A 22,376-nucleotide genomic window follows, 5' to 3' on the forward strand; every position below is an offset into this window, starting at 1 on the left:
GCCACACTTCCTGGGGGAGGGCTAGCATTTACCACATCCTGTCAGCTTGCAATCTTTACACTTCCTGGTTCTGAATCAGTGGGCCCAGACCTTCCTTCGCCCTCAGCCCCCAGCCTGCTTGCTGGAAGAGCCCTGGAACAGCTGGGATGTGCTTGTGGTCTCATGGGTGAGCATGATCACGTTGAGTCAGCAAGTCCTTTCTGCCTCTCCACAGATGCAGCTGGAAACAGAGAAGGAGAGAGTGTCCCTCCTGGAGACTCTGCTGCAGACCCAGAAGGAGCTGGCAGATGCCAGCCAGCAACTGGAACGGCTGAGGCAGGACATGAAGGTTCAGAAGTTAAAGGAGCAGGTATGATGAGTGGTCCCAGGTCAGGAAGCAAAAGGAATACTCCTTTGCCCATGAACACTGGATGATTCTTTTCATTTCCCATTCTCTGGCCTTCATGCTAAGTGCTAAGCGTTAACACTCAACAAGTGCATAAAAGGTGTGTACAATAGTGAGCATGAAGGCCTGGTCCTTGCCCTTGAGGAAATTAACATTCTGTTTTTTTGTTTGTTTATGTTTGTTTTTAGAGATTTTTGCTATTATGGCACATGCACTTACCAGAGAGACAGATAGAAAGTGAGAAGTCCCACCAGGAGGGATGGCCACACGGCAATCCCTCTCCTCCCGTCTCCTTTTGGGATTTTGCACATGCACACACATGCCCAGTGTGAGTTTCAAGCTGCTGGGTCTGGAACTTAAACCACAGTTGACCACATGGGAGGCCAGCATCTTAACCATTGCACCACCTGCTGGCCCCGAAAATTACATTCTGGTGGTGGAGATAGACCGAAAAACGAGCAGACTCAAGTTGAGTGAGATCATTACAGTTAGTGAAAAAGAAAAGTAAAGGAATCAAGTAGGGTGATATTATTGAGAGTGACTCAGAGGAGGCCAATTTGGACAGGATACTTAGAGAAGGCCTCACTAAGAAAGTGGCATTTGAGCTGAGACTTGGTTAAAAAGATACCAGCCCAGGCCAGCAGGTGGCATGTGGCTAGAGCACTGAACTGTGTGGTTGACCAGACCTGGTGACTTGCTTTCTCATTTAGCCTCTCTCTCTCTTTCTCTGTCTTTCTCTGGTGAGTACATGTGCCCTATAGCAAGTTTCAAAAAGAATAATAATTACAAATAAATCTTTTTTTTTTTTTGAGAGGTTTTTGCTATAGGGCGCCTGTGCTCGCCAGAAAGAGAGAGACAAAGAGAAAGTGAGAAAGGACCCTCCCCCCAGGGGGAATGGCCATGCCACAACCCCTTCTCCTCCATTCTCCTCTTGAGATTTTGGGTATGCATGCACATGTGCCCAGCGTGAGTTTAAACTACCAGGTCCAGGACTCGAACCACAGTTGACTACATGGGAGTCCAGTAACATAGCCATTATGCTATCTGCTGGTCCTAATAAATCTTTTTTTAAAATTTATTTTATTTAATTCTATTTGTTATTATTTTTTAATTTGACCAGAGACAGAGAGAAAGAGAAGGCAAGAAAGCAAGCCATCAGGTCCAAGACTTAAATTGTGATCAGCCATGTGGGAACCCAGCACCTTTAACCACCACGCCACCTGCCAGCCCTAAATAAATCTTAAAATGAAAGAAAGGAAGAAAGAAAGAAAAATCAGCCCTCTATACAACATAGATGAACCTCAAAAACATGCCAAGCAAAAGAAACCAGTCACCTAGTCACAAGAGGCCACATACTTTATATTTGGTATGTGTATATATGTATATATGGGATTATCAGAAAAGTCATGACGCATTTTTCTAAGCAAAACTGCGTCATGACTTTTCTGACCACCTAATATATGTAATTCCATTTACGTGACATCTCCAGAATAGGTAAACCTAGAGGACAGAAAGCAGCTTGGTGGTTGAGGAGTGGTGGGGATTGGGGAGTGACCGAATGGATATGGGGTTTCATATTGGGGTGATGAAAATGCTGGTGGTAGTTGCACAGCTCTGTGAATATAACAAAAATCACTGAATATACTACATGCTTTACATGGACAAAATGTATAGGGACTCTATCTCAATAAAGCCATTTAAAAAGAAAAAAAAGAACCAGTCATTCCTCTACTTTAGGTGGAGGAAATAGCCATCTGACCTTGGGATAGACAGAAGAGAGCTTGGGGGAGGGGGGTTCAATGACAGAAAGGAGGCAGTGTGGCACTAGGGTGGTAAACTCAAGGGTTAGTGGAGAGGTAGGCAGGCCCTCTTCACCAGCCATAGTAGGAGCCCAGATTGTGCTCTCAGAGCAGTGGGCAGCTGTTGGCTGGTATTTATAAAGTAGCTGTGCTGTGAGGGACCAGCAGATGGCATAATGGTTACGTTGCTGGACTCCCATGTAGTCAACCACGGTTCTAATCTCAGACCTGTGGCTTAAAACTCACACTGGGCTCATGTACGTGTGTGCCCAAAATCCTGAAAGAAGACTGGAGGAGAAGAGACTACGGTATGGCCATCCCCCTGGGGGTTGATTTCTCTTTCTGTCTTTCTGTCTGTCCAGCGAGTGCACGAGCTCTGTAACAAAAATTTATCCAGAAAAAAAAGTAGGCCTGGGATGCAATTTTATATATGAATTGGGTTGTCAGAAAAGTTATGATGTGTTTTTCTATGCAAAAATGAACCAAGACTTTTCCGACAACCCATATGTATATGTATCCATTCATATAAATGTGTATACACATACGCATATTTAAATACTTTAACTTAGTGGGCAATAGTGTGTGTATGTTTTCAGGGATATGGTCAGGAAGATACTGTGATGGTCTGGGTGAGGGACTATTACCAACTCATGGACCCTGACCAAGAAACCTGGGTGAGGACCAGCCCCATGGCCTAGTGGTTAAGGGAGCTGGATCCACATGGTGACTACATAGTTTTAATCCCAGACCTAGTGACTTAAGAAACATTCTGGTCATGTGTGTGTGCATTTTAAAAATCCCAACAGGGTGGAGAAATGGAGGGGAGGGGTTTGCAGTATGACCATGTCCAAGGGGAGTGCTTTCTCCTTTTCTCTTTGTTGAGCACATATGGCCTCTGGCAAACAAACCAAGGAGCCAGTGTACTTTGTGAGGAAGAAGAGGGAATGGCAGGTGAGGAGTTGAGGTGGAAACGTATGGATTACTGGCTCTTGCCTCAGTTTTTGCCATCCCAACGACAAAGAAATACAGCATTTAGATTCATGGATGTTGAGATCAAGGCCCCCGGAGCTTTCTTCTCATTAATGTCATCTCTCTCTTCAGGAGACCACTGGGATGCTGCAGACCCAGCTCCAGGAGGCTCAGCAGGAGCTGAAGGAGGCAGCACGGCAGCACCAAGACGATCTCATTGCCCTCCGAGAAGAGGGCAGCACCCTGCTGCAGGACAAGATCGACCTGCAGAAGCAGGTCCACTCTTCACCAGCCCCACAGCCCTCCCCACATAGCTAGGCTCTCCCACTCCCTCCTGGAGCACAAGGAGAACCTTGGCCCTGCTCTCTGAGCGTAGGAGAGTGAGGGTAGGCCACCCCACTGAGTGGAAAATTGAAGGGTGCTCAGAGCTGAGCTTATGCCTCTCTGAGTCCTGGGTTAGTAATGGCTTTCTCTTTGCCTTTGTAGTTATATTCATCCAGGATTTTTATTCATGCCTGCCTTTATGCAGTATACGTGAGGCTGGGGAGACAGATAATGAAGCCAAGTGGCATTGAGAAAGAGGGTGGTTCAGAACAGTGTGTTAAGGACAAGAATTGGTGGAACCTCCAAAGCATTAGAAATGGCCACTGTCTATGGTACACCTTGCAGGACCCCAAGTCCTAGGTAAGAAGCATCTTCCTGCTGGCCCCTGCCCTGTATTTTCGTCCTCATGCCCTTAACTTTTCAGATGGAGGACTTGAAGTCTCAGCTAGTGGCCCAGGATGAGTCCCAAAGGCTAGTGGAGCAGGAGGTTCAGGAGAAGCTGAGAGAAGCCCAGGAGTATGGCCGAATTCAGAAGGAGCTGGAAAGTGAGAAAGCCAGGTAGGTAAGGCAGTCCATGGAGGTGGCTTCTGCCTTTCTGGTTACAGTAGTGGGCACTGTGACATTGACAGTTCTTTGCTCAAGTCATTTCTCCTTTCATGTCTCTAGCCCTGCAGTGTTCAGGTAGCCAGGTACAAAAGATGTGGTCCCTGTCTTGAAAATTTATACTTCATTCATTTAGTAAATATTTAGAGAACACCTGTTATACACTATGCCAGGGTCAGAGAATACAGTGGTAATCCAGACTGTCCCTACCTCAGGAGAAGTTATGTTTTTTGGGGGAAGACATTAATCAAATAATCCCTAAGACAAATTATTACAGATTATGTCACATGGTATGTGCAGGAGAGAAACAGTGCTGGACTAGAAATGAGAGAGAAGACCTACTTCAGAAAACTTAGGGAAGGCCTTTCTTGGGAGGTTGCATTTAAACTGAGCACTGAAGGATGGAATGAACCAGCCACACAGGGGGAAAAGAGCTCTATAGTAAGGAGTAAAAATCTTGTGCACAAGCCCTGAGGCAGATAAAAACTTACAGTGTTGGGACCAGCAGTTAGCATAATGGCTATGTTGCTGGACTCCATGTAGTTGACTGCTATTTGAGTCCCAGACCCGGTGGCTTAAACTCATGCCAGGCACATGTGCATGCATACACAAGATTCCAAGAGGAGAATGGAGGAGGAGGGATTGCAAAGTGGCCATCCCCCCTGGGGGGTGGTTTCTCGCTTTCTGTCTCTCTCTCTCTCTCTCTCTCTCTGTCTTTCTGGCAAGCGCATGCTCCCTATAGCAATAACCTCTTTAAAAAAAAAAAAAAGAGGAGTGGTGGGGATTGGGGAGTGACCGAATGGATATGGGGTTTCATATTGGGGTGATGAAAATGCTGGTGGTAGTTGCACAGCTCTGTGAATATAACAAAAATCACTGAATATACTACATGCTTTACATGGACAAAATGTATAGGGACTCTATCTCAATAAAGCCATTTAAAAAGAAAAAAAAGAACCAGTCATTCCTCTACTTTAGGTGGAGGAAATAGCCATCTGACCTTGGGATAGACAGAAGAGAGCTTGGGGGAGGGGGGTTCAATGACAGAAAGGAGGCAGTGTGGCACTAGGGTGGTAAACTCAAGGGTTAGTGGAGAGGTAGGCAGGCCCTCTTCACCAGCCATAGTAGGAGCCCAGATTGTGCTCTCAGAGCAGTGGGCAGCTGTTGGCTGGTATTTATAAAGTAGCTGTGCTGTGAGGGACCAGCAGATGGCATAATGGTTACGTTGCTGGACTCCCATGTAGTCAACCACGGTTCTAATCTCAGACCTGTGGCTTAAAACTCACACTGGGCTCATGTACGTGTGTGCCCAAAATCCTGAAAGAAGACTGGAGGAGAAGAGACTACGGTATGGCCATCCCCCTGGGGGTTGATTTCTCTTTCTGTCTTTCTGTCTGTCCAGCGAGTGCACGAGCTCTGTAACAAAAATTTATCCAGAAAAAAAAGTAGGCCTGGGATGCAATTTTATATATGAATTGGGTTGTCAGAAAAGTTATGATGTGTTTTTCTATGCAAAAATGAACCAAGACTTTTCCGACAACCCATATGTATATGTATCCATTCATATAAATGTGTATACACATACGCATATTTAAATACTTTAACTTAGTGGGCAATAGTGTGTGTATGTTTTCAGGGATATGGTCAGGAAGATACTGTGATGGTCTGGGTGAGGGACTATTACCAACTCATGGACCCTGACCAAGAAACCTGGGTGAGGACCAGCCCCATGGCCTAGTGGTTAAGGGAGCTGGATCCACATGGTGACTACATAGTTTTAATCCCAGACCTAGTGACTTAAGAAACATTCTGGTCATGTGTGTGTGCATTTTAAAAATCCCAACAGGGTGGAGAAATGGAGGGGAGGGGTTTGCAGTATGACCATGTCCAAGGGGAGTGCTTTCTCCTTTTCTCTTTGTTGAGCACATATGGCCTCTGGCAAACAAACCAAGGAGCCAGTGTACTTTGTGAGGAAGAAGAGGGAATGGCAGGTGAGGAGTTGAGGTGGAAACGTATGGATTACTGGCTCTTGCCTCAGTTTTTGCCATCCCAACGACAAAGAAATACAGCATTTAGATTCATGGATGTTGAGATCAAGGCCCCCGGAGCTTTCTTCTCATTAATGTCATCTCTCTCTTCAGGAGACCACTGGGATGCTGCAGACCCAGCTCCAGGAGGCTCAGCAGGAGCTGAAGGAGGCAGCACGGCAGCACCAAGACGATCTCATTGCCCTCCGAGAAGAGGGCAGCACCCTGCTGCAGGACAAGATCGACCTGCAGAAGCAGGTCCACTCTTCACCAGCCCCACAGCCCTCCCCACATAGCTAGGCTCTCCCACTCCCTCCTGGAGCACAAGGAGAACCTTGGCCCTGCTCTCTGAGCGTAGGAGAGTGAGGGTAGGCCACCCCACTGAGTGGAAAATTGAAGGGTGCTCAGAGCTGAGCTTATGCCTCTCTGAGTCCTGGGTTAGTAATGGCTTTCTCTTTGCCTTTGTAGTTATATTCATCCAGGATTTTTATTCATGCCTGCCTTTATGCAGTATACGTGAGGCTGGGGAGACAGATAATGAAGCCAAGTGGCATTGAGAAAGAGGGTGGTTCAGAACAGTGTGTTAAGGACAAGAATTGGTGGAACCTCCAAAGCATTAGAAATGGCCACTGTCTATGGTACACCTTGCAGGACCCCAAGTCCTAGGTAAGAAGCATCTTCCTGCTGGCCCCTGCCCTGTATTTTCGTCCTCATGCCCTTAACTTTTCAGATGGAGGACTTGAAGTCTCAGCTAGTGGCCCAGGATGAGTCCCAAAGGCTAGTGGAGCAGGAGGTTCAGGAGAAGCTGAGAGAAGCCCAGGAGTATGGCCGAATTCAGAAGGAGCTGGAAAGTGAGAAAGCCAGGTAGGTAAGGCAGTCCATGGAGGTGGCTTCTGCCTTTCTGGTTACAGTAGTGGGCACTGTGACATTGACAGTTCTTTGCTCAAGTCATTTCTCCTTTCATGTCTCTAGCCCTGCAGTGTTCAGGTAGCCAGGTACAAAAGATGTGGTCCCTGTCTTGAAAATTTATACTTCATTCATTTAGTAAATATTTAGAGAACACCTGTTATACACTATGCCAGGGTCAGAGAATACAGTGGTAATCCAGACTGTCCCTACCTCAGGAGAAGTTATGTTTTTTGGGGGAAGACATTAATCAAATAATCCCTAAGACAAATTATTACAGATTATGTCACATGGTATGTGCAGGAGAGAAACAGTGCTGGACTAGAAATGAGAGAGAAGACCTACTTCAGAAAACTTAGGGAAGGCCTTTCTTGGGAGGTTGCATTTAAACTGAGCACTGAAGGATGGAATGAACCAGCCACACAGGGGGAAAAGAGCTCTATAGTAAGGAGTAAAAATCTTGTGCACAAGCCCTGAGGCAGATAAAAACTTACAGTGTTGGGACCAGCAGTTAGCATAATGGCTATGTTGCTGGACTCCATGTAGTTGACTGCTATTTGAGTCCCAGACCCGGTGGCTTAAACTCATGCCAGGCACATGTGCATGCATACACAAGATTCCAAGAGGAGAATGGAGGAGGAGGGATTGCAAAGTGGCCATCCCCCCTGGGGGGTGGTTTCTCGCTTTCTGTCTCTCTCTCTCTCTCTCTCTCTCTGTCTTTCTGGCAAGCGCATGCTCCCTATAGCAATAACCTCTTTAAAAAAAAAAAAAACTTAAACAGTGTTTGGTGAAACTAAAAGAGTGTGGTTTGACAAGCTCATCACCTTTAGGATTTGGTGGAAAATTTGTAATTCAAGTTTAGTTGGGAACCACTAGAGGGTTTCAAGCAAGAAGTTTGACATAATCCAATTTTTCATGTATTAGAAGGGATAGTAATGGCATAAAACATCAGTACATAACGACATGAAATATAAGACCATTCAGAATGAAGAACAGCATGTAGTCTCTGTGCTGTAGAAGCTTGAGAAGGAGCAGGTGCATTTGACATTGAAATTGGAGGCAGGAGGGCAAGTTCGCTGGGACGGTTGTTCACATGAGAGATACTAAAGCTGAACCAGGGAAGGATAGTGGGGAAGGTGAGGAGAGAAGGGCCAAAGGGATGACAAAGGAGTTAGAAGCAATTACAATTAATTATAGGTTGGATGTAGATGAGATGCAGGGATCTTGGGACACTGTGTGACTGGAAGTGCCTTTCGCTGAGGGGAATGTGGTAGGAGGTGATTGGTTGGGGGAGAGGAGATATAGAGGGGGTGGGAAGATTGGAAAATGTTGAACTTGAGTTATTTGCATGGATATCTGTGGAGCTTGCTAAAGAATAATAAACCATGAAGTTGAAATACTTGGGAGTGCTTGGTAGGTAGTTGATAAATGGTAGCTTTTGTGACACTATAACCATTCTCATTACTAGTTCTATTTTAGCTATTCTGTGTTTAGGACAGTCAGGTGAGAACGTAGTTTGTTTGTTTTTTAATATTTATTTATTTATTTTCAATTTCCCATAGGTCACATGTACTCATCAGAGAGAGAGAGAGCGAGAGAGCTGCCAGATCTGGGACTTGATCTGTGGTCAGCCATGTGGGAGTCCAGAGCCTTAAACACCACACCACCTGCTGACCCCGAGAAGGTAGTTTTTCATTGCCTAAGAGAATGGTCTAGCCCACTGATCTCTCTCTTTTTAGCCTGACTTTGTTGCTGGAGGAAAAGGAACAGAGACTCCTTATTTTACAAGAAGCTGACTCTGTTCGTCAACAGGAGCTGAGCTCCCTGCGCCAGGACATGCAGGCGGCCCAGGGAGGGCAGAAGGAGCTCAGTGCCCAGGTACTTCCCACTCCGGTTAAGACCCCTGCTTCCTTGGCAGATGCCTGTCACTGAAGGGGCAGGATCCTCATAGAGAGGAATTTCTAAATTTTAAGATAAGCTGGGACCTCAACAGTCCTGGTTGTTAGAGGAAGGAAAGAGGAGGAAGCCAGGTCTGAGCAGGGTTGGGTGAGAATGGCTTCTGCAGGGACCTAGACCTGGTGGCCAGAGGGGCAGAGCCCATGGAGGCCTGGTTCAGTCACAGCCACTTCCTAGTATGCCTGGTCCAGATCAGTAGGCAGCAGGAAGATGGCTTCCTGGATTCAGTCCGCTCACAGCAAGACCCCACACCTTGGCTATACGAGCAAAGATAGAACTGGGAGAGGAGGAGTCAGGGGAGTAAAAGCTAGACAGTAGATGCAGAGGAGAGGACACAGGTCTGGCTGTCAGTTCTAAGCTGGACTGCCAGTTCTATTGCTTCCTGATTATCAGTTTCTTCATAAAACAAGGACAATAATTTTTTATAATTATTTTAACTTTATTTATTATTATTATTTTCTAATTTGACCAGAGAAAGGCGGAATGAGAGAAAGGGAAAGCAAGAAAGGAAGCTGCCAGATCCAGGACTCGAACTGTGGCCAGCCATGTGGGAGTCCAGCACCTCTAACCACCATGCCACCTGCCAGCCCCAAGGACGATCATTCTTTTTTTTTTTTTTAATATCTTTTAAATTTTATTCACTCATTTACTTATTTTATTTTGGCCAGAGAGACACAGAGAAAGAGAAAAAAAGTGAGAAAGCAAGCCACCAGGTCTAGGACTTGAACCATGGTTGGCCATATGGGAATGTCCAGCGCCTTAACCACCACACCACCTGCTGGTCCCCAAGGACAATCATTCTTAATCATTGTGGAAATATAAAAGCAGCAGAGACATAGTAAGCATTCTATAAATGGTAGCCATTGTAATTGACTGATCCTATTAGGCTCAGTTTCAGGGTATATCTGCCCATGAAACCAGGGCCAGAGCCCTTTATGGTAGCCTGAGTCTATGTGTCAGGAGTTGCCTCCAGGTGTCAGATCTCAGTTTAGAGATCCTGTACCCGCTGGAGAGTGAATCTGCCGAAATCCCCCAGCTTTGATCAAGTGTTACAGAGTCAGGCTTGGAAGGGTACTAGGAGAAGATATTCACTCCCTGCTCAGAGCCAACAAGTACACTTCCTCCCTGGTAGGTGGAGTTACTGAAGCAGGAGGTGAAAGAAAAGGAGGCAGACTTTCTGGCCCAAGAAGCACAGCTGCTGGAGGAACTGGAGGCATCTCGGATCACGGAACAACAGCTACGAGCATCCTTATGGGCCCAGGAAGCCAAGGCTGCCCAACTACAGCTGCGACTGCGCAGCACAGAGAGCCAGCTGGAGGCGCTGGCCACAGAGCAGCAACCTGGGAACCAGGCCCAGGCCCAGCTGGCCAGCCTCTACTCTGTCCTGCAGCAAGCCCTGGGGTCTGTTTGTGAGAGCAGGCCTGAGCTGAGTGGTGGTGGAGATTCTGCTCTCTCCTTCTGGGGTCCTGAGCCAGGTGAGGAAGCAACCATCTAAGAACTAAGGGCCGTGGGCCAAAACCAGGACTAGCTTCCAAGGTAAGGGGTGGGTGGTGACGAACCCAACCTTTCTGAGCTTGATTTTCCTCAAATGTAAATGAGGATGTTAAAAATACCTACCTCAGACCAGGACGTGGTGTGGTGATTGAGGCAGCTGGATCTCATGTGATCAATACACAGTTCGATCCTGGACCTGGCTGCTTGAGGGACATGCTGGGCATATATGTATGTGTGTGCCCAAAATCACAAGAGGAAGATGGAGAAGGGATTGTAGTGTTGCCATCTGGAGGACACTTTTTCACTTTGTTTCTCTCCTTCCCCACTTCTCTCTCCAATGAACAGCACATATGCTATATAGTAAATTAAAAAAAAAAAAAAAAAGCGCACCTACCTCAGGATTTTACTGAGGAGTTAATGAGATTACAGGTGCACATAGATCAGCCAGGTCCTGGCACATGCTAAGTGCATAACAAATGACAGCTAGCCTTATCTAGTGCCCACCATAGTGTCTGGCGCATACTTAGGCAGAAAATGTGTGATGAGTGAACTGTTGAGAAGGGGTTCTCTGAGGAGAAGGGACCAGTGTGAAGGCCAAGGCCATGTCTGGGGAAGTATGGCTGTTTTCTTTTCTTGGTAGCAGCCAAGTGAGGAGGTTTTTGCTCATTTTTTTTTAGACCAGAATGGAGCTCGTAGCCTGTTTCAGAGAGGTTCCCTCCTGACGGCTCTCTCAGTTGAGGCAGTAGCATCTGCCCTTCACAAGCTTCACCAAGACCTGAGGAAGACTCAGCAGGCCCGGGTATGTTTCTCTGTTCTTCCTCGAACTCTTCACCTCTCCTGAAAAAAGTTGAGACAGAGATTCATGAAGCAGTTTGATTTGTTCTATTCCTGGGATCAAGCTGGGATGTATGCCATCTCTCTCTCTTACTACTCAGCAACCATAATAAGGTATTGGGATTTCCTGGGCCTTCTTTCACTTGTTTAGTAGGGCAGATAAGGCCTGCCTCCTACCAGGACTGTTGTGAAGATTGAATGAATGAAAACATCGATGAGACCTATCAACTATAAAACCCTGTGCAGATGCATGCTGTTGTTTCGTGTCATTTTCCTGTCAGCTGTGACCTTATTGGTACTAGGGCTTCTAAGAGAAGCTTGACCGGTTGGGGACCACCGAGACTTGAGGTTGCTGCATACAAGACCATTCTAGGGCCAAGTCTGAACTAAAGGCCCCACAAATTCCACCTCACAGTGATCTAATCGGTCAGTACAAATCAAGTGCCACCCATGTGCCAGCCACTCTGAGCTAGGGGTACAAAAAAGAAAAGATCTGACCTATGCTCTGAACAAGGCCCAGGACATGGTGGAGGAACCAAACTGCATTTTTAGGGAAAGCAGAACCAAGAACAGATACAAATGATGCATTGTTGGAACTAGGAGGAAGGAGCCATTCTTTCTGATCTGAGGAGGGTTAGAAGGAAGGAAGAGGTTACCTCTGGGGCCAAACATCGAAGTGGGAGTTTGGAGAGGGAAGAGGTGACCTCTGGGCTAAGATGTTAAGCAGAAGTTCTATTTCAAAAGACACTGATGAGGGACCAGCAGTTGGCGTAATGGCTATGTTGCTGGACTCCCATGTAGTCGACTGTGGTTTGATCCCCAGATCTGGTGGCTTAAACTCATGTCGGGCACATGTGTGTGCGTGCCCAAGATTCCAAGAGGAAAATGGAGGAGAAGGGATTACAGCGTGGCCATCCCCCCTGGGGTGTGATTTCTCGCTTTCTGTCTCTCTGTCTCTCTCTGTCTTTCTGGTGAGCGCACACGCCCTATAGCAAAAAACTCTCAAAAAAGAAAAAAAAGACACAGATGAAAAATAAATAAATAAAATAATGACAATAAATAAAATTAAATAAAATCATTCTTTAAATAAAAGGGGGGGCAGGTGGCATGGTGATTAAGGTGGCTGGATTCCCACATGGCTGATCACGGTTTGAGTCCCAGACCTGGCAGCTTGCTTTCTCACTTTCCTTTTCACTTTCTGTTTCTCTCTGGTCAACTTCAAACAAAAAATAAATAAATAAAGACAATGAATAAAATAAAATAATTTTTAAAAAAGACACAGATGGTCCAGAAGAGGATTCTTGCTCCAGCCACTTAGAGCAGAGCCTGTCATCACGTGAGGGAGCTAAGTTCATGTGAATTCAGAGGTAACTAGCACAGCACCTGAGAGGAGGCCTGCAATGGCAGACCACCCTGGAAGCTAAGAGAGGAGAGAACTTGAGCCCTGGTGGGGATAGATTTGTGGAGATAAGCACCTCTAGTTTAGCCATGCCCCTCCTTTTTCAGGATGATCTAAGGGATCAGGCCCAGAAGCTGGAGCAGCGTCTGACTGAGACTGAGGCGGAGAAGAACCTGGTCCACACAGAGTTGCAGGATCTGCAGAGACAGCTCTCCCAGAACCGAGAAGGTAAGAGGCTCAAGATAGGCAGAAAGATGTGGAGGGAGGAGAGCGGATGTGTGGCAGGAACCACCCAAAGTGGCAGGAAGAGGCCTAGCAGCAACTCTTGGGTACCCAGAACAGTGAAATGGTGTGTAGAGGCATCTTCAAAACAGTGATGAGCCCTTGAAACTGTTTTTCTGCCTTGTTTGGTCTTTGACGGCTGTTCTGGAAGAAGGGCTTAGGGAGGAATATATTTGGCAACATGAGAAGAAAAACTGACTTCGGTTTTCTATCTCTGCAGGAGATTGAAAGACCAAACCAAAGCTAGAGAACCAGGGTCAGACCTGAGAATATGATAAAATTATGTCTTTTATACTTTACCCATGTTGGGATCAGCAGATGGCATAATGTTTACGTCGCTGGACTCCCACATAGTCGACTATGGTTTAAGTCCAAAATTGGCAGCCTTAACTCACACTGGGTGCACGTGCGTGTGTACACAAGATCCCGGAGGAGAATGGAGGAGAAGGGATTGCAGTGTGGCCACTCCCCCTTGGGGGTGATTTCTTGCTTTCTGTCTCTGTCTCTGGCGAGTGTACATGCCCTATAGCAAAAATACCTCTTTAAAAAAATTTTACTCATTTATTTTTATCATCTCCAACTATATCCTCAAAATTAGCCTTTGATGGTAGAAGGATTGTGGGAGAAAACAGGAGTGGAAAGAACATATCACCACAGCCAAGGGCTGGGAAAGGGGGTAGCCACTTAGAAAGGAGAGAAGAGGGAAGGGTCTTGAGACTCTGTTCCACTGTGGAAGAGAGGACAGCACTTGGAGAGTGGATCCGGGCTTTTTGTGGAGGCTATTTAAGGGCTTCCTAGGAGCCACCCAATAGAGCTGGGTTTCAGTGCATGTTGCACAAAGAGGGGTCAGCCCGGTCCTGAGGGACCTCTACAAAATCAGAATTAAGACTGGAAGGAACCTCATCACCTAGCTCAGCCATGTCTAGAATCCAGCGTTTAGGATCCTATGTGCTCAGGGTGAACAGTGTTGGGATGGTGAACAGGGAGTGCTGGGGCTGGCAGCTGACATAGGCACGAATCTGGAAGCAGCCAGGAGCCTGGCAGATAAGAGCAGATGGGTGATGTCTCTGGGACACTGGATGTAATTCTCTCTTTCTTGGCCTTCTTCCCTTTTTATTCTGCTCCCCATCTTCCATCTGCTTCTGGACCCCTCTTTTTTCCCCACCCCAACCATGGCCTTACTCTCTTGTTTTCTGAAAGAGAAATCAAGGTGGGAAGGAAAACAGAACTCCCTTGAGTCTGAGCTGATGGAGCTGCATGGAACTGTGGCTTCCTTACAGAGTCGCCTACGGCGAGCAGAGCTGCAGGGCATGGAAGCCCAGGTAAAGTAGTGCTGGTTTTGGGAGGAGGGCTACTGTAGGGCCCAGGCTTCAGCTCCCAGCCCACCTTGGCCTAGGGTCATGTGGCCAACTTCCTCCAGCAAAACTCTCCATCTCTTTAGCTGACCTCATGTCCGAGGGCCACTATGAAGGTCCCAGTAAATCCTCTTTAAATTACTTTTTCACAACTGAGGTTGAAATTTTTGTCCCTTGCCCTGAAGGACCAGAGTCTATGGTGGCTCATTTGTACCGACTGTCTCCCTTGGGCATAGCAGAGCCCCGGGAGGTGGTGGGGATGCTCATTACAGTAGCAGCTTGAGTAGAACACACCACTGTTTTTCCCAAGTCCTTGTCACTGCTGGTGCCATCATTAGAGTGACAGCACCAGGGACATATAGCGTAAGATAGCTTTGTCTCTTGTTTTCCAGAGCGAGCGGGAGTTACTTCAGGCAGCTAAGGAGAACCTGACAACCCAGGTGGAACATCTGCAAGCATCTATTGCAGAAGCCAGGGCTCAGGCAAATGCTGCCGGGGTACTGGAAGAAGACCTGAGAATGGCTCGCTCGGCTCTGAAACTGAAAAATGAGGAGGTGGAGAGTGAGCGTGAGAGAGCCCAGGCTCTGCAAGAGCAGGGGGAGCTGAAGGTGGCCCAGGGGAAGGCTTTGCAGGAGAATCTGGCTCTCCTGGGCCAAACCCTATCTGAAAGAGAAAAAGAGGTGGAGACCTTGCAGGGACAAATCCAGGAACTTGAGAAGCAACGGGAAATGCAGAAGGCTGCTTTGGAGCTGCTGTCTCTGGACCTGAAGAAGAGGAACCAAGAGGTGGACCTGCAACAAGAACAGATTCAGGAGCTAGAGAAGTGTAGATCTGTCCTAGAGCATCTGCCCATGGCTGTCCAAGAGCGAGAGCAGAAGCTGACTGTGCAGAGGGAGCAGATCAAAGAGCTCGAGAAGGATCGGGAGACTCAGAGGAACATCTTGGAGCATCAGCTTCTAGAACTTGAGAAGAAGGCCCAAGTGATTGAGTCCCAGAGAGGACAGATTCAGGATTTGAAAAAGCAGTTGGTTTCTCTGGAATGCCTGGCCCTGGAACTGGAGGAAAACCGTCACAAACTTGAGTGCCAGCAGAAGGTGATTGAGGAGCTAGAAGGCCAGCGGGAAAGGCAGAGGGTGGCTCTGACCCACCTTACACTGGACCTGGAGGAAAGGAGCCAGGAGCTGCAGGCTCAAGGCAGCCAGATGCATGAGTTGGAAAGCCACAGCACGCTTCTGGCAAGAGAGCTGCAGGAGAGGGACCAGGAGGCAAAGACCCAGCAAGAACAGATTGAGGAGCTTCAGAGGCAGAAGGAGCATCTGACTCAGGATCTTGAGAGGAAAGACCAGGAGCTGATGCTACAGAAGGAGAGGATCCAGGTTCTAGAAGATCAAAGGACACTGCAGACCAAGATACTAGAGGAGGACCTGGAGCAGATCAAGCTGTCCTTGAGAGAGCGAGGCCAGGCACTGGCCTCTCAGAGGCAGCTGAGGCAGGAGCGGGCAGAGGAGGGGAAGGGCCAGGGGAAAGCCCAGCGTGGGAGCCTAGAGCACATGAAGCTGATCCTGCGTGACAAGGAGAGGGAGGTGGAATGCCAGCAAGAGCATCTCCAGGAACTCCAGGGTCACAAGGACCAGCTGGAGCAGCAGCTCCAGGGCCTGCACAGGAAGCTGGGTGATACCAGCCTACTACTGACCCAGCGAGAGCAGGAGATAGTGGTCCTGCAGAGGCACCTGCAGGAAGCCAGGGAACAAGCAGAGCTGAGAGAACACTCACTTCAGGGTCAATTGGAAGAGGCCCAGAGAGCCCTAACCCAAAGGGACCAGGAACTCGAAGCTCTGCAGCAAAAGCAGCAGCAGGCCCAGAGGCAGGAGGAGAATGTGAAGGAAAGGGCAAATGCACTCCAAGGAGCTCTGGAACAGGCCCATGTAACCCTGAAGGAGTGCCAGGGTGAGCTTGAGGACCATAAAGAGCAGGTACACAGGCTCCAGGAGGAGCTGTCAGTGGAAGGCCGGCGGGTGCAGGCCCTGGAGGAAGTGTTGGGAGACCTTCGGGCCGAGTCTCGGGAGCAGGAGAAGGCTCTGATGGCCCTCCAGCAGCAGTGTGCCGAGCAGGCACAGGAGCACCAGGCAGAGGCCACAGCCCTGAAGGACAGCTGGCTGCGGGCAGAAGCGATGCTCAAGGAACGTGACCAGGAGCTGGAGGCTCTGCGAGCAGAAAGCCAGTCCTGCCAGCATCAGGAGGAGGCTGCCTGGGGCCAGGCAGAGGCTCTGCAGGAGGCCCTAAGCAAGGCTCAGGCCGCCCTGCAAGAAAAAGAACAACACCTCCTTGGGCAGGCAGAATTGCTCCGCAGTCTAGAGGCCAGCACTGCCACCTTGCAGGCTGCTCTGGACGCCTGCCAAGCACATGCCAGGCAGCTGGAGGAGGCCCTGAGGACACGAGAAGATGAGATCCAGGACCAGGGTCTGCGACACCAGGAGGACATACAACAGCTGCAGCAGGCACTTGCCCAGAGGACTGAAGAACTGAGACATCAAAGGGAGCAGAGGCAGTTGCTAGAGAAGTCTCTGACCCAGAAGGGCCAAGAAGATGTGATCCAAGAGAAGCAGAATCTACGGCAAGAGAGAGAAGAGGATGAAATGAGGGACCTTCGTGAGAGTCTAAGGGAGCTACAGCTGATTGTAGCCCAGAGGGAAGAAGAGATCCTAGAGCTGAGGGAGGCTCAGCAAAGGAAAGATCTAGAGACCTCATTCCAGAACCACAAAGTCTTCCCAGTGGAAGAGCCATTAGGGCCCAGGCTGCAGCGGGAGCTGGAGCGACTACAGGCAGCCCTGAGGCAAACAGAGGCCAGGGAGATTGAGTGGCGGGAAAAGGCTCAGGACTTGGCACTATCACTGGCCCAGAGCAGGGCCGGGGTCAGCAACCTGCAGGAGGTCGCCATGTTCCTACAGGCCTCCCTCCTGGAGCGGGATTCAGAGCAGCAGAGGCTGCAGGTAAGTCACTCCACGGGGAATGAGGGCTGGGGGACAGAACTCCATTTGACCATTTGACTGAGCTCAGGAACAACCTGTCACCCTGGACCTTGTGAGGGTGAGAGGCATCCAAGATTAGGAGCCTTCATAAGAGAAATTCAGGCTACCATGCTAGTTATTGGAGACAAAGAGGCTAAGATACTCACAGCCCCTTCCCTCATGGAGCTTGCAGTCTATTAGGGAAGCAACTGTAATGCAGTGTGGTTAGTGCCTGATACGGGAAGCTTAGTATACTTAGGTAGAGCTCTCTCTGCTTTGTTTTTTTTGTTTTTTTGTTTGTTTTGTTTTTTTTTGAGAGGTTTTTGCTATAGGGCGTGTGCTCACCGGAAAGACAGAGAGAGACAGACAGAAAGCGAGAAATCATCCCCCCAGGAAAGATGGCCACACCATAATCTCTCTTCTTCCATTCTCTTCTTGGGATCTTGGGCATGCATGTACATGTGCCCAGCATGAGTTTAAGCCACCGAGTCCAGGACTCGAATCACTGTCAACCACATTGGAGTCCACTGACATAGCCATTACACCATCTGCTGGCCCCACCTTTGTTTTATCCATCTGTAAAAATGAAGGATCTGGTCTAAAACAGCCCAGAGGCTTCAGAAAAAATAAGACTATAACCTGATGAGAAAATTGAACTGGAGGGACCAGCAGTTAGCGTAATGGCTATGTCGCTGGACTCCCATATAGTCGACCACGGTTCGAGTCCCAGACCAGGCAGCTTAAACTCACGCTGGGCGTGTGTGCGTGCCTGCCCAAGAGCCCGAGAAGAGAATGGAGAAGGGATTGCAGCGTGGCCATCCCCCCTGGGGGGGGATTTCTCGCTTTCTGTCTGTCTCTCTCTGTCTGGTGAGCGCATGTGCCCTATAGCAAAAACCTCTCAAAAAAGAAAAAAAAAGAAAAGAAAAGAAAATTGAACTGGATAGAGAACAGGTGGGTCCAGACATGAAGTCCTCATGGTGTAATTTTCCCACCCCTCTGTACTCTAGGATGAGCTGCAGCTCACCAGACAAGCTCTGGAAAAGGAGCGGCTACAAGGCCCAGGTTCGACCAGCAGAGCAGAGCAGGAGCCTCGAGGAGGGCAGGGCACACAGCTGGGAGAGGTGAGCAGTGGTCTGGTGGGAACCTATGACCCAGAAGAATGCATCCAGGGCCTGTGCCTTCTGTTAGGACTTGGGCCCCTGAAGCATGGATCTGTCTGCACAGACCTTTGCCCTCTGTCTATTCCCCTATCTGTCTAAGGGGCTACCAGGTGAGATTCACAGGTCTTTCCTGTAGGGCTCAGGAATGGAAACTGAGCCTAGTCCTGGAACAGAGGAGAAGCAGCCATGGAGACAGAGGCTCGAACACCTACAGCAAGTGGTGGCACGGTTGGAGGTCGACCGGAGCCTACTGCAGCGCCACAATGTCCAGCTGCGGACCACCCTGGAGCAGGTAAGTCACTTCTGCTGTCCTCAGTTCCACACTCGGTGCGGTGGGCATGCCTCTTGGCCTCTTGTGCAGCCCCCAGAGCAGTGGTCACTAAATTGCAAGCTGATTTCTCACTTGCATCTTTTCAGGTAGAGCGAGAGCGGAGGAAGCTGAAGAGGGATTCCATGCGTGCATCCCGGACCGGAGCCCTAGAGATCAGCGAAACCAGGACTTCAACACCCACACAGCAGGTTTATCCATTTTCCTCAGCTGCAGCCTCAGGAGAGCCCAGCCCCAGCCACCAGAGACTCAGCCCTCTACGTTGCATATCCCAGACACCCTGGGACAGGCAGACAGCTGCTTCACCAGTCCGGAGCCCCTCCTGGCTAGGCTTTGCCCTACTCAGCATAGCTTGGTCTGTCCCTGCCCCAGGAAGGAGGCCTAACATCAGTGGATGGGGATGGAGTCATGGCCGGCCCCCTGCATTGTGAGGAAATCAGCTCTGCCCATTCCCAGCCCAGTGCCTCAGGCTCACTCCAGAGCAGTGCTCAAGGGGATTCTGGTCAGAGCCCCTGACACATGGGTGTGGTGTGGTACTTCTGCCAGTCTCTGTGTGCCCAGGAGCTTTAACTACAGCTTTGCAGACCTCTTTGACCTCCTTGCTTCCTACAGTACTACACGATTAAGGTATCTCCTAGGGCCAGAGTACGTTTTTCAGGTAAGGAGTTCAGGGAAGATCCCCCTAAACCAGCAGTCTTTAAGCTGAGGTACGCCCGTCAATAGATCCTGCCCTGCAGCCTGGCAGAGAAGGACCATTTCTGGTGACGGAGCATCTCCAGTCCCGTTTTTAATGGAAACTTCCCAAGGGCAGGCACTGGGTCTTACATCCTCTGCATCCGTAGCTCATAGCCCAGGCTAGCACAGAGCAGATACGTGGTATACTTCTGTTAAATGCTACCTGTACCTGTTGGATGTTCAGCATCAGGTCTCCATTGCCTATTATGCTGATGTGGCCCTCTTGAGCTTTTTTTCTCTGGGCCCATGGTACACTGTAGAGGTAGAGGTTCAGTCTGAGTTCAGGCATTTCTGACCCATAAGCCTTGCCCAGGCCCCCAGGATTGTGGTGCTCTGGCTGAAGGTCACCTCCAGAAACCCGGGAGTAGGAAGGCCTATTCTAATTGTCACGATACTTGTCTTCCTTAGGATGGAAGAGGACAGAAGGGAACTGCAAATGCCCAGCATGTGTTTGAACTACAGAAAGAGGTACATTCTGGAAGGATCTGTTTTCTAAATTACTTTTCTCTTCCTTGCACTCAAGCAACAAGAATTTAGTGTCTGCTAAGTGCTTGGCCCTTTATATGCCTCCAGCAGAGAGAGGGAGATGTGGTTCCTGCTTTCTGAGAACTTCAGTCTCCACAGGAGGCAGACCTTTAGTCTAAACTCCACCTCGCTTATGCTTGGGGTAGGAATGGGGAAGAAAGCATGATCCCGCCCCGTAATCTCCACAGCTAGTAGAGGAAAGGGAAGAGGACTGAGGAGGAGCAGATGGAAGATTCCAGGAAGACAGGTTAGAGCAAGCCGACTCTCCTGGCCTCTGCTCACAAATGTGTCCTTACAGGTAGACCTGTTGTCAGCACAGGCAGAGGAGCCTGGCACCAGCACAAGATCCAGGCCTCACAGCTCAGGTCAAGTTGCCACACTCAGGGAAACTATATCAAGTGACTTCTTGTCTCTTAGGCCTGACCTAGAGATCCACTACCTCGTTTAAGGCCCAGCGGTAGTAAGAAAAGTGGAATTTTTGTTTCTAAGCCTGTTTCAGAAATTCGTAGTCACTGTTGGCAGGGCCTGACTCTGTAGCTAAACCTAAGCTATTACGTAGAATTCCATTAAACTCATACGAAGCAGTCCTGAGGCAGGGCATAGACTAGGATGAGGCCAGAGAGGCACCCTGGGTATCGAACTTAAGGAGGCACACCCTCTTGACCCAGAGTGCCTCCCTACACTTTGTACCCGAGTCGCCTCCTCCCTCAACCTAGTCTTGGACCCGTCCTGAGATCCAGGGTCTTCGCTTCATGGTTGTCTCTGTACTCATCTGAAAAACTGCAAGGGTGAGTTAGTGATTCTCATCCCTGGCTGCATGTCAGAACTCTGAGAGGCTTTGGAAAAGGTGCTGCCACCCAGACCTCACCGCAATCTATCAATAATGAAGTCAGAATAGTTTCTAAAACCTTCCAAATGGGACACAATGGCACTTCGTGCAGTAATTAAAATGTTCTGTATATAGGTTGAGATAATGGTCAGACTCATCAGATGTACTCTCAAAATCTGGGCATTTTATTTCATGTACATGTATCTTTCAATAAAGTTGATGAATGGTTTTGATGTTGTTTTCAAGCATCCTCTTTGGTGTAGCCAGGATTGAGAAGCATTGGATTCTCTGATTCCTAACAGCCCTTCCCCTAAGCACGCTGAAGCCAGAGTCTGAGATTCCCATTGTGGTAGAATTGACGCAAACGCTGAGCCAAAAAGAGGGACAGGAGCACCAACAGGAAGAGCTGGGACAGCGGCATGGCCATCACCTGCTCTCCCTCTTGTTTCAGGTGGCCCTGCTGCGAGCCCAGCTGGCCTTGGAGCGGAAGCAGAGACAGGACTACATCGCACGCTCAGTGCAGACCAGCCGGGAGCTGGCAGGCCTGCACCACAGCCTGTCCCACTCACTTCTTACTGTGGCCCAGGCCCCTGAGGCCACCGTCCTGGAGGCCGAGACACGCAAGCTGGATGAGTCCCTGACTCAAAGTCTGACATCCCCAGGACCAGTCCTGCTGCAGCCCAGCCCCAGCCCCAGCACTACCCAAGCCACCTCCAGGTAGCAGCCACAGCCACAGCAGGATAGAGGCCAGCCTGGGAGCACACAGACAGAAGACCAAAGAGCAGGTTGTGGCTCCTCCACCCAGCTACAGGTTTGCCAAAGGAAAAGTCTGGCTCTGTTACCCATCCTGGGAATCCCAGGTCAGGTGGCATTCTCAGGAAGAGAAAGGAAAACTATGAGGCTAGGGAGGTCCCTAACCCACATGGGGATGAGGCAAACTGGACTGCCCTCTGTCACCCAGAGGAGTGCCTTGGCCTGACTGAGGGATGTCTCCCACCCCTTGTCTAGATTCTGTTTCCCAGCACTTGACTTCTCTCTCCCCTTCTCCTTCAGCAATAAACCCTGGGTCTTTGCATTCATTCTCGGCTGCTGCTGTCTCCCTTTTGCAGTTGGACTGCAGGGACACATCAAGGGCATTTATTTTATTTTGAGAGATTTTTGCTATAGAGTGTGTGCACTTACTAAAGAGACAGAAAGAGAGACAGATCCCCGGGGTGGGGATAGCCATGCTGCAGTCCCTTCTCCATTCTCCTCTTGGGATTTTGGGCACACACGCACATGCATCCGGTGTGAGCTTAAGCCGCTGGGTCCAGGATTTGAACCATAGTCGACCATGTGGGAGTCCAGCGAAATAACCATTATGCCATCTGCTTGTCTCAATCATCAAGGGTATATTAAGGAAGAATCTGCTACAGTTTCCTATCAGGTGGCATGAATTTAGTAGGGCAAGGTTATAGA

The 22,376-nt window shown here is 49.0% G+C and overlaps 2 protein-coding genes across 8 annotated transcripts in view; both read left to right on the plus strand.

Annotated features, from left to right (window-relative positions):
- Positions 1-21,997, plus strand: part of CEP250 (centrosomal protein 250) — a 51,143-nt gene extending 29,146 nt beyond the window's left edge. For all 6 annotated transcript variants that reach the window (XM_027770149.1, XM_006144051.3, XM_027770150.1 and 3 more), the window contains 14 exons: positions 215-349; positions 3,286-3,429; positions 3,902-4,035; positions 8,753-8,891; positions 10,102-10,444; positions 11,141-11,262; positions 12,804-12,924; positions 14,179-14,300; positions 14,726-17,323; positions 18,349-18,462; positions 18,638-18,793; positions 18,919-19,020; positions 19,973-20,032; positions 21,370-21,997. In XM_027770149.1, the coding sequence (XP_027625950.1) occupies positions 215-349; positions 3,286-3,429; positions 3,902-4,035; positions 8,753-8,891; positions 10,102-10,444; positions 11,141-11,262; positions 12,804-12,924; positions 14,179-14,300; positions 14,726-17,323; positions 18,349-18,462; positions 18,638-18,793; positions 18,919-19,020; positions 19,973-20,032; positions 21,370-21,639 (4,560 nt within the window). In that variant the 3' untranslated portion in view covers positions 21,640-21,997. The remainder of the gene's footprint in view (positions 1-214; positions 350-3,285; positions 3,430-3,901; positions 4,036-8,752; positions 8,892-10,101; positions 10,445-11,140; positions 11,263-12,803; positions 12,925-14,178; positions 14,301-14,725; positions 17,324-18,348; positions 18,463-18,637; positions 18,794-18,918; positions 19,021-19,972; positions 20,033-21,369) is intronic.
- On the plus strand, positions 6,224-8,756 carry LOC106734437 (centrosome-associated protein CEP250-like). 2 transcript variants are annotated; one of them, XM_027770154.1, is made up of 3 exons: positions 6,224-6,365; positions 6,838-6,971; positions 8,576-8,756. In XM_027770154.1, exons 1-3 carry the CDS (start codon positions 6,234-6,236, stop codon positions 8,631-8,633), a joined length of 324 nt encoding a protein of 107 aa, XP_027625955.1. In that variant the 5' UTR covers positions 6,224-6,233; the 3' UTR covers positions 8,634-8,756. The 2 variants fall into 2 exon arrangements, with proteins under 2 accessions (XP_027625955.1, XP_014441623.1); XM_014586137.2 differs by lacking the exon at positions 8,576-8,756 and having other exon boundaries at positions 6,838-7,595.
- Positions 21,998-22,376: the final 379 nt, after the last annotated feature.

This window comes from Tupaia chinensis, unplaced genomic scaffold, assembly GCF_000334495.1.
Source record: "Tupaia chinensis unplaced genomic scaffold, TupChi_1.0 Scaffold000115_1, whole genome shotgun sequence".
In the NCBI taxonomy this organism is placed as follows: domain Eukaryota; kingdom Metazoa; phylum Chordata; class Mammalia; order Scandentia; family Tupaiidae; genus Tupaia; species Tupaia belangeri.

Bases quoted from the DNA above. Each gene is read 5' to 3' on its own strand.
- LOC106734437 (XM_027770154.1), top strand. From the start codon at position 6,234: ATGCTGCAGACCCAGCTCCAGGAGGCTCAGCAGGAGCTGAAGGAGGCA. The intron at 6,366-6,837 runs GTCCACTCTTCA...TTAACTTTTCAG, and splicing joins AGATCGACCTGCAGAAGCAG to ATGGAGGACTTGAAGTCTCA. The intron at 6,972-8,575 runs GTAGGTAAGGCA...AATTTCCCATAG, and splicing joins CTGGAAAGTGAGAAAGCCAG to GTCACATGTACTCATCAGAG.